The sequence below is a fragment of the Helianthus annuus genome, chromosome 8 (assembly GCF_002127325.2).
Source record: "Helianthus annuus cultivar XRQ/B chromosome 8, HanXRQr2.0-SUNRISE, whole genome shotgun sequence".
Classification (NCBI taxonomy): Eukaryota; Viridiplantae; Streptophyta; class Magnoliopsida; order Asterales; family Asteraceae; genus Helianthus; species Helianthus annuus.
In genome coordinates this window covers 53,518,323-53,528,357 of record NC_035440.2, presented here as the reverse complement: position 1 = coordinate 53,528,357, position 10,035 = coordinate 53,518,323, and the positions used below count along the sequence as shown (strand labels likewise).

Here is a 10,035-nt window from a genome sequence, read left to right as displayed (position 1 = left end):
GTTTTGAACTGCGTGCGCGTCAGAGAATATTGTACCAATAGGAACCGTATTGCCCAATACGCTTCCTATTGGTATCGCATTTAATGCTTCAAACCCTATGAGAAGCGTATTGGCCTATATGGTTTCAATTGAGGGATGTACAAAAATTTTAGGGGATGTGTAGATACCATCACCCTATTACAATTGACACCCTATACTAATAAAAACACTATAATATAACTGGAGGCTTTTAAACATAATCTAACATGCATAAAAGTCATCCACAAGAACCTCACCTAGGACCAGACAGAACATAATCTAACAATTGTGTCATGTCTTTGTCCTGTTCAGCTGTTGTGTTTTGTAATCTCGGATTTGTGAAGTTGTAATCCAAGCTAGATTCGACTTTTGATACACCTTCTAACACCTTCATCACTGTGGACATTGAAGGTCTTTTCGTAAAATCAGATTGTAAACACCATGAAGCCAATTTCATCATCTCCACAACTTCTAAACTGTGTTTGCATATCTGCACTATACTTGTCAACCATATCTAATAATATCCCTTGTTCCCAACATTTTTGAAACACACCGAGTAAGTGCCAGCTTTCTTCAGGCTGAGATCTGTCAAAATTCTTCCTGCCACATAACATCTCCAAGAGAACGATCCCGTAGCTGTATACATCCACTTTTTCTGTAATAACCGAGCTCAACCATTCTGGAGCCAGATATCCCGGGGTTCCTCTCATTGTAGTCATCACCTTGCTTTGATTTCTATCAATGAGCTTTGACAAACCCAAATCAGATACTTTGGCATTGAAATCATTGTCTAGCAATATGTTTTGAGGCTTAATATCCAGGTGGATATTTTTTTGCCTACACTCTTCATGAAGATATGATAGACCCTTGGCTATATCAAGAATAATTTTCTTTCTGCATTTCCATTCCAGTTTGTGCTCTTGGTCTCCATGGTAGATCCACCTATCTAATGACCCATTACTCATGAACTCATACACCAGAAAACGTTGTGATTTCCATGCACAAAATCCTCTGAGTGTAACCAGATTCACATGGTGAATGCTTCCAATGGATTGAACCTCAGCTAGAAATGATTTGTTGACCTGCCCAAGACCCTCAAGACATTTTACTGCAATCTTTGTGCCGTCTTCAAGAGTCCCTTCAAAAACCGCTCCAAATCCCCCTTCACCAAGCTTTTTATTGAAATTCATTGTGGCGGTTTTCAACTCTTCATAGGAAAATCGATTTGGCATTCCTGGTACCTCGCCTATAGACTCTCCCTCCCCATGAGTGTCCCTTTTTCGCTTACGGATTATACAAATAAGAAAACAAATAACCCCAAGCAGAAACAAAACACTACCAATAGTGGAAGTTAATATAACTCCTACATTCGATCGAGACTTAGAAGTAGAAGGCGGTGATCTTACATTTTGCACTTTTATGAAAGCTGTAGCATTGTGATGAATTACATCTGGATCAACATTAATCATTGTATAGAGCTCAAAAGGTAAATAACAATATCCACTTGAAGAATCAGAACCATACTGAAATAGAGCTGCTTTGCATGAGCAATTGTTGACACATGCTTGTTTGCAAGCCTCTATGTCCACACTCTCCATGTCTGTAGTAAAGTTGAAGACCGTAACGTTCTCAAGTGCAATAAAAGTTTGATCTTGGATGGCCGTACATGTCAGAGGAGTTATTTCATAACAACCTAGGTGTGGCTGCCGATCATTAACTGCTCTGAAATAGTCTATCCTGGGATAGCTTGATACTGGACAACTACATTGTTGATTACCTGAGCAAATGCCATTTCTCCCACAAGCCAAAGAATAATTACACTCTCCGGGATAACTGTTTGGAGTAGATGTGTACACTTTAAAAAACCCAACATTTGAGTAGCCATCTCCTACTTCTATGTATTGTAATGGGAGGTTTTGCAACCTGCATTCTTGCCCTGTGTACAATGCCGCGGTGCAGTTGCAGTCGTGTAAGCAAGCAGATGAACACTCTTCCTGGGTAGGTGCTTTTGAGATATGATACGGGGTATCTTCCCATTGAGAATTATTCAAATTTGTCATCTAGATTGCGGTCTGTGCATCCAGAATCCTGCAGCTTTCTGCAGTGTAAGTTCTCCGGCAACCCGAACTCCGACGCTTTCTGTTGACAAATTCAAACCCCGGAATACATCGACATCTAGCATTATGGTTCCTGACTACACAATACCCATTGTTGCCACAAAGACCCTTCCCTGTACACATGTTTGACGACGATGCCCATGTGACAGATCCATTCTTGCTCTTGTTACTTAGATCATAATAATACAATCTAAAGATTCCGTCGGCATCAAATTTGATGACATAGAGTGCATCTTTTGTAGGACATCCTCCTTGTGTTAGATTCTTGATAAAAGAAGTTGATTTATGCAACAGATACAGATTACCATAATAATCAAGATTTAGTGTGGCTCCGGATGTAAATGTTTTGGTATCCCAGTAAGCTTGATCTGTGGCTTTCCCTCTATTCGGGTATAGCACAATATCCCATCGAATTGCATATCGAGCCTGAACACCCCAATTGACTGGTCTGTCTCCGAGACACTTGAAAATAATGTTTGGCCGGGTTTGAGACTTTGTCCAGCCAAAAGGGTATTTGTTGGATGTTCAAAGGTTTGCCAAAGTACCCTCGTCCCTGTGGAATCGTAGAGCACAAAGTTCCTGGAGTCTTGCATGGTAGCAAAATAAGCACCACCAGCATCAAATATATTGATTTGTTGACCTTGTGCTTGTTCCACAGCCAGCCTTCCATCAGATGTGAATCTCAAAGTAGCATTATCTGAGAATGGAAGGTTGTCACGACTAGCCGTCCAGACGTCCTTTCTGGAAGTCCAGCCATATAAATACCAACCCCGTAGCCTCCGCTTTGTGGGTAGAAACCGAAGGCGTATAATCCGGATGGCGACAACAATGAGGTGGTTGCACCTGTAGGCTCTAAAGTGAAACCTGGGGTTACATAAAATTGGGCTTTTGCTATACTGAAGGCAAGAGAAATAGTGCACACAATGGCAAATATGCTGGCCATATGTTCATGTGAAATGTAATAACGCGCACTCTTCTTTCTTCATCCTTTTTATAAGAAAAAGGAAGTAAATCGAAGTCAAGTCTTGGCCGGTTTTATTTTTTATCGTTGCCGTGTGGGGTAGGGTGCCAAGTCCTCGTTTTAGCAAATGGAAGAAGTCAAGTTAGTTGTTTAATTTTATAAACAAATCAATACAAATTTTTAATTTTAACCAATTATAAGGAGTTATAAACGTCATTATCAAGTAGGAAAAATTGGATGTGTACTGAGAAATTGGATTTAATAATTGTTAGAAAAAAAAAACATCATTATCCCATATATAAATTTACAACTTTCTTATGCATCATCACTTGTACCCTATGCTTTGGGGTTTTTTCAAAAAAAAAAAAAAATTGATTTTCCACTTTCTACCTTCAACTTTTATCTTTTAAATTTTAACCCATTACTTAATTTTCACTTTCAACCTTAAAGTTTTATCTTTTTTATTTTAACCCATTTGAATTTTACTTTTAACTCAAACTTTTCATCTTTTGAATTTAACTCAACACTTTATTATTTACAACTTTGGTCCCCATACTTTTTATCTTTCGCAAGTTTTTCGTTTTACGTTTCGTTCTAAATTTTGCGAGTTAACATGTAGTGACATGCATGTGAGTTTCAACGTTTTTGCTCTATTTTCCCATATTTGACAGACCCGTCGCAAACGCGTCCATTTTTTCCCTTCTGAAAACTTCGCCGCAATGGGCAGGTCCTAGATCAACTAAGTTATTATTTTCTACGTTTTACGTTTCCGGTTAATTTCTTCGCATTAACACACTGTAACGGGTGTGTGTGGTTCAACAATTTTAGTATCCTTTTCGTTTAGTGTAATTTTACCATTTTATCTATTTTATTTTTACGATGTTGAGAGTCGATGTCGTTGTTGCATTGGTGCTACTTGGCACGGTTTTACAAACGGTTTTAACCTATTAATTTTTTTTACTAATATTTTGTTTCGGTTTACCCCTATACTTTCTTTACTTAAAAACTATTTTTTACGTGCATATTTTATGTACTGGTATGTATAAATATGATTTCTTTTACATTCCGACGTAAACTTTTTTTTATAGACGAGTCAGGTCAAATATAATACGTTTTCGTTTAAGGAAACCATTTTTACGTGCATATTTTTATGTACGTTTTCGTTTAAAGAAACCATTTTTACGTGCATATTTTTATGTACGTTTTCGTATAAATTCAAGTTATTGTTCGATATGAATTTCATTTACTTTACGTTTGATCCAATGACAATGCTCATACAGGTTACACTGAGTTCAACTAGATACGCCGAAATGTGTGTTTTCATATGGTTAATGCATCATATAATGTTTGAACTAATCTATTCAATGTTTACGATGTACCCGCGCCGCAACGCGGGCGGATCTTTAACACTAGTTAGTTTTAATTAGAAACAAAAGATATCCAACATAAAATCATCTTGTAATTAAAAGGAAAATTGGATTTAAATAATCCTAACTCACTGTTATTGGCCAATAATAATCGCAACTCATTTAATCACCAATAATAATCCGAACTATTCACTTTTGTTTGTAAAATACTCCCAGTTAAAAAAACACTAACTAGGTTAAAAAATTGCTGATGTGGCTTGCCACGTCACCTGCCACATCAGTTGCCATGTAATCGAAAAATGCCATGTAGACTGCCACATCAGCTGCCACGTAATCGAAAAATGCCACGTAGACTGCCACATCAGCTGCCACGTAATCGAAAAATGCCACGTAGACTGCCACATCATATGACACATCAGCTAAAAGGCCACATCAGCAATTTTCTAACTTAGTTAGTGTTTTTTTAAGTGGGAGTATTTTACAAATAAAAGTGAATAGTTCGGATTATTATTGGTGATTAAATGAGTTGGGATTATTATTGGCCAATAACAATGAGTTGGAATTATTTAAATCCAATTTGCCTTATTAAAAAACGGAGTTGTAAAAAGGGTGTTTTGAGAACATTTTAATCACCAACATAATCTTCTTGGATTGTTCCTGATTTTACTTTCGTTTTGCGGCAGATTAGATACTCCTAGAATCATGCTTGATTTTAATCAGTTCAACGGTTGCCATGTTTGTCATCAGTCTTTTTAGTCGAAATTGTTCGTTTCTTGTTACTTGTTTTGGGTCATGAAAGTGGTTAGGATTTGAATGAGTTTGTAAAACGCATTTTAATTTGAACAATTGGTTTGTTTTGTTATTTTAATTTTCCAATTGATGAGTATTGGACCACTCACTATGGCTTATGCCCTTGTTGAGATGGCCTTTAATAGGTGACACCGAAGCAAGGGGCGTGAAATCCCTGTTAAACCCAAATGACTTGGTTGCCACCATGGGGTAAGGTCTCTGGTCCTCCATCCTCTCTCAACCAATCTAACTAAATTTCTTTTTATTGTTTTTTTAATTTATTATTGATATAAATTAGGTAGTTAAAACACAAAATAGTTAGTGAAAGCTAATGTCTACATGGAGGATCACTTAGAGTGAGAAAAGTGAAACCATAGTAGATAGGCTTAAAGACAGGTTATTATTTTCCTTTTATAGCTTAAGAAATTCTTGTTCAAGTTAAGATTTTTATAAAGGGCAAATACCCAAAAAAAAAAAAAAAAAAAAAAAAACAATATACTTTTGGTTTTTTTTTCTTACAAAAGTCCCTTAACTTAATTTTTTTAACGTCCCTTAACTTGTTAAATTTGAACATTATCGTGGAATGGTTTATAACAACCTATTTATTGCTAATGTGACCTATAGCCTACTTATACAATGCTGACATGGACAATTTATTTGTAAAAAAACATGTAAGAAATTTTTTTACACGTTTGGTTTTTTCCTTTTTGTTTTATGGTTATTGTTGGATTTTTTTTTTCTCCTTTTTTAGGTATCTAATAAAAATAAATTTTGTGAACAAATTATTGTTTGACTTTCTTGTTCAGCACAGTGTCCTCTCCCGCCTTTCCTACCTCTTCCACCCTTCCTACCTATTCAAATGATATCTTCTCTTGTCACCCTTAAACTATGCATTCCTTTTTCTTAGGTTCAATTCGTTAGGTGGTGCATGTTTTTTTTTTCATTTGTACATGTTTTCACACTATGCCATTTCTCAAAATAGTTGTTGTTAGTCATTTGTCTTCAGGTAATTGATACTATTTTATAGTTCCCTTGCTTTTCAGTTTCATCTCTTTTTCTCTTACACTACAAGAAACGGGTACCTTTAGCGGCGACATGTGTCGCCGCTAAAAGTCCTTTTTGTCGCCGCTATTTGTTATTACCGGCGACACGTCGCCGCTAAAGGGTCGCCGGTATAGTTCGGCCGCTATTGCCCTTTTTGACGCCGCTAATGATACCGTCGCCGCTAATGCTCTTGCCGGAAAATTTGCAGCAAAGATATATAAAAAAAAAAAAAAAACATTCAAATCTCATATCAAAACATTCAAAAAAAATTTGCAGCAAAGTTATAATAATTTGAAGATTACGTAACTTTCATTCAAATCTCATATCAAAACATTCAAATCTTATAAAAAAAATGAATTCTACCTAAAGTTACACTATATATTTTCTACACAAAAAAACAAAGCTGGCCGGGACTTGACGGAGCTTGGCCGGAACTTGACGGAGCTTGGCCGGAACTTGACGGAGCTTGGCCGGAACTTGACGGAGCTTTAGCTTGTTGAGGTGGTGGTAGCTTCACGGTGGTGGGGATGGCAAACTGGCAGTTAGGTGGTGGTGGTAGCTTCATGGTGGTGGCGGTGATGGTGGTGGTAGCTTCACGGTGGTGGGGATGGCAGTTTGGTGGTGGTGGCGGTGGCAGCTTGGTGGTGGTCGTAGCTTCATGGTGGTGGTGGAGGTTGTTGTTGGTGTAGTTGAAATTGGAGAAGATGGGTGTATGTTGAAGAAAGTGGGTTTAAAATGAAGTTTGTGTTTGTTTGAAAGAGAAAAATCAGGAAAGTGCCCACGCCGTTGGATCATCTTCTCATCAAGGGCCAAGATCTGCCTTTTTTCAAGTTCACACGGATTGACTATTAGCGGCGACACCAGTAGCGACCACAAGGGGCAATAGCGGCGACACGTAATGATGTCGCCGCTATTGCCCCTTGTCGTCGCTATTGGTGTCGCCGCTGTTGGTGCACTTGTGTCTGTACTTTGTCTGTATTCGGTCACGATGTAAAACGATGTCTTTGTTAGTCTTGTAAGTTTGACCAAGTCAACCATCCTCCTGGTTTGACTTGGACAAACAGTTAGAATATGAGTGTAATATGTCTGTGTCGAAGGTTGGGTCATCGAAGGATCGTGTCTATCCTTCGATGAGCTCGAAACATGTCCTTCGATGGATGCAGATGGACCTCGAAGGATATACCATCCTTCGAGGTATATGTGGATCCTTCGATGGCTGTATGATCGAAAGATGATGTTTCGATCAGTAATCCTGATCCTTCGACCAGATGATCTGTGCTGGGTATATAAACCCATGCAGTGTGTTCATTTTATTTTAGACACTTGAAAACACTTGGAGAGACACTCAAGACAGACAGAAAGATACGAGAGATAGAGAGAGTATTCTGTCAAGAACACACACACACACTTAGAGAGTTTGCAAAACAGATTTGTAAACATTGAGCTTGTAACCGAACCTTTCATACGTATTAATACAAGTGGTGTTAATCGGTGAACTTTGTGTGTCTTGTGTTTGTGCTTGTTTCATCTCGGTTTGCACTCTAGCTTGGATTCCGCACTTGCTAGTGTGTTTCACATAACAAGGTTAAGGTTTGACCTCATCCTCCGAGGGACCTACAGCCGCTAATAGTGGGTATTTCTTGTAGTGTTAGTTGATGGTCTACCCGACATTCTTCTCTCTTTTGGAGGAAGTGGTTTAATGTAAGATGTTACCTTCCACATCTTGTTTCCATTTAACAGTTTCATATAAGTTTCATATAGTGCTTGTAGCTGTCCTTGACCTTCTCTACCTTGAACCAATCACTTACATATTCCTTCGGGTCATTGTTGATGTAGTATATATAAGTTATTGCATGAAAAAATGGTAATCTAGATATTTGCCACAATCTACAACTACATTTTCTATTATCTAGATCCACTTGAGAGCCTCAATTCCATCCCGTACCACAAACACATTGTCGTCGCTTGAGATAACAATCAATTTCCTGAATATAAACATAAAAAACTAGTTAAAAAAACAGCATAAAAAAGCAGCAAAACAACTCATTAGAAAAACTAACAGAAAACAACCATAAACAGTAAAAAACAACTCTTTCGAACACTGTTGATCCTTCGAACAAGCATTTATCCTTCGATCCTTATCTGTTTAGATTTAACAAGTTTGTGTTTGTCTTGTCTTTCGATAAGGGATCCTTCGGCTGGTCACTTATAACTTTTAAGTTGATTTGATTGTGATTTCAAGGAATTCAATTTATCAAAAATGAATCCGGCGTGGGGTAATCCATCAACTGCAGAGAGCAGTACGTCTTCTGCAAGATCCATTGTGCCATGTAATTCTGATATGTATTATGGAACTTCCAGTACTTCGTCTGCAAGACCTAGTTCACATGCGTTTGTCACAAGCACGGATTGGTATGGCAATCCAATACAAGTTCCTGTAAAGCCAGCTCCAACCACAGACTTGTATGGAAATCCATTACCCCCAGTTGCTTTACAACACCATCGTTCTACTGTAGAACCATCATCTCTTGATCCAAAGAACAGTAGTCAGATAAAAACGGCGTTGTATGCTGAAATTGTCAACGATACCGGAAATGGTGAATCCTCGGGAAATGATAACAGTTCTGAACGTGATAGAAGTTCAGATGAAGATGTTTCAACTTCAGTTGAGGGTGATACAACTTCAAGTTCAAACGAGGATGGATCTGAATGTGAATCATCAAGGGAGGTCATTAATTCTGATGCAGAAAGGCCAACACCTGAGAGTGATTTCAGTCAGGTATGTGTCGATGAACCCACTGCTGTAGATTGTGATAATTGTGCTAGATTAAGAGTTAAGTGTGCTGATTTAGAAGCAAACATGTCTGAGTTGCAAGGCAAACATGATGCTTTACAAGCTAGTTTGTTTGACTTGCAAGACAAACATGTTTCATTGAATGCCAAGTGGTGTGAATTGCAAAGCAAACACGAAGCTTTGCAAGAGAAATATGATGTGACATTTATCCACAACCAGAAGTTGATCGTGGATCTTTCAAAATGCACTGAAGCCAACATGTTTTATGAGAACCATGAAAAAGAGTTTAAGTCGGTAATTGAGAACTTGAAGAAAGATAAAACCGAATTAACTAAAATGGTTTCCAGAAAACAAACTGACATTAATTTGTATATATCTCGCCTTGAGATAATGCAAAAGGAGATGGCTTGTGTCAAAACTGAAAGTGAAGCGATCCAGCTTAAGCTAGACAGTTATTTGAGCTCTAGCTATGTGTTGGATCACATCATTGACGTTCAGAAAGAAAAACGGGATGTCACATGCATAGGCTACAAGAAATGTCCACCACCAGTGAGACACAATTATGATGCATTGCCTGACGAGGAGGATAGAGTGTTCTTTGAACCATCTGTTCCTCTAGATGTAAAGGAGTTTGCAACAGGACTCGGATATAGGAAAGATGTATCATCCGATTCAGAGGTATCAGCAGATACATGTGTGTCTTCTGCTGAAATGAATCAGGACCCTCCAGTTATTATTGAGGATGCTGATTCTTCTGATGATGAATCCGATGATACAGTACCAGCAAAGTCTGATGCGGAAATCAAAGAAGAGGACATACCTCTTGAGAATCATATTCTATGTGATCCTCCTGCAAAACCCGCTAAGACTGTTGCAATCGAGTCCTCGTCTGCACAAGAGTCGGAGGGTGTGAACTTGCTGTACACTCTTATTGGTGATGATAAA

General features: G+C 38.1%; 2 protein-coding genes across 2 annotated transcripts; both read right to left on the bottom strand.

The window, feature by feature from the left end:
• Positions 1 to 325: 325 nt before the first annotated feature.
• LOC110869957 (G-type lectin S-receptor-like serine/threonine-protein kinase SD2-5) lies at positions 326 to 3,036 on the bottom strand. The gene has a single exon (XM_035976277.1). The coding sequence runs from the start codon at positions 2,076 to 2,078 to the stop codon at positions 444 to 446; it is 1,635 nt and encodes a 544-aa protein (XP_035832170.1). The 5' UTR covers positions 2,079 to 3,036; the 3' UTR covers positions 326 to 443.
• Positions 2,079 to 6,861, bottom strand: LOC118480965 (G-type lectin S-receptor-like serine/threonine-protein kinase LECRK1). The gene is made up of 4 exons (XM_035975993.1): positions 6,711 to 6,861; positions 4,733 to 4,858; positions 2,681 to 2,832; positions 2,079 to 2,561 (listed from the first exon to the last, which is right to left on the bottom strand). The coding sequence occupies exons 1-4, from the start codon at positions 6,859 to 6,861 to the stop codon at positions 2,079 to 2,081; spliced, it is 912 nt and encodes a 303-aa protein (XP_035831886.1).
• Between the last annotated feature and the right edge of the window lie 3,174 nt (positions 6,862 to 10,035).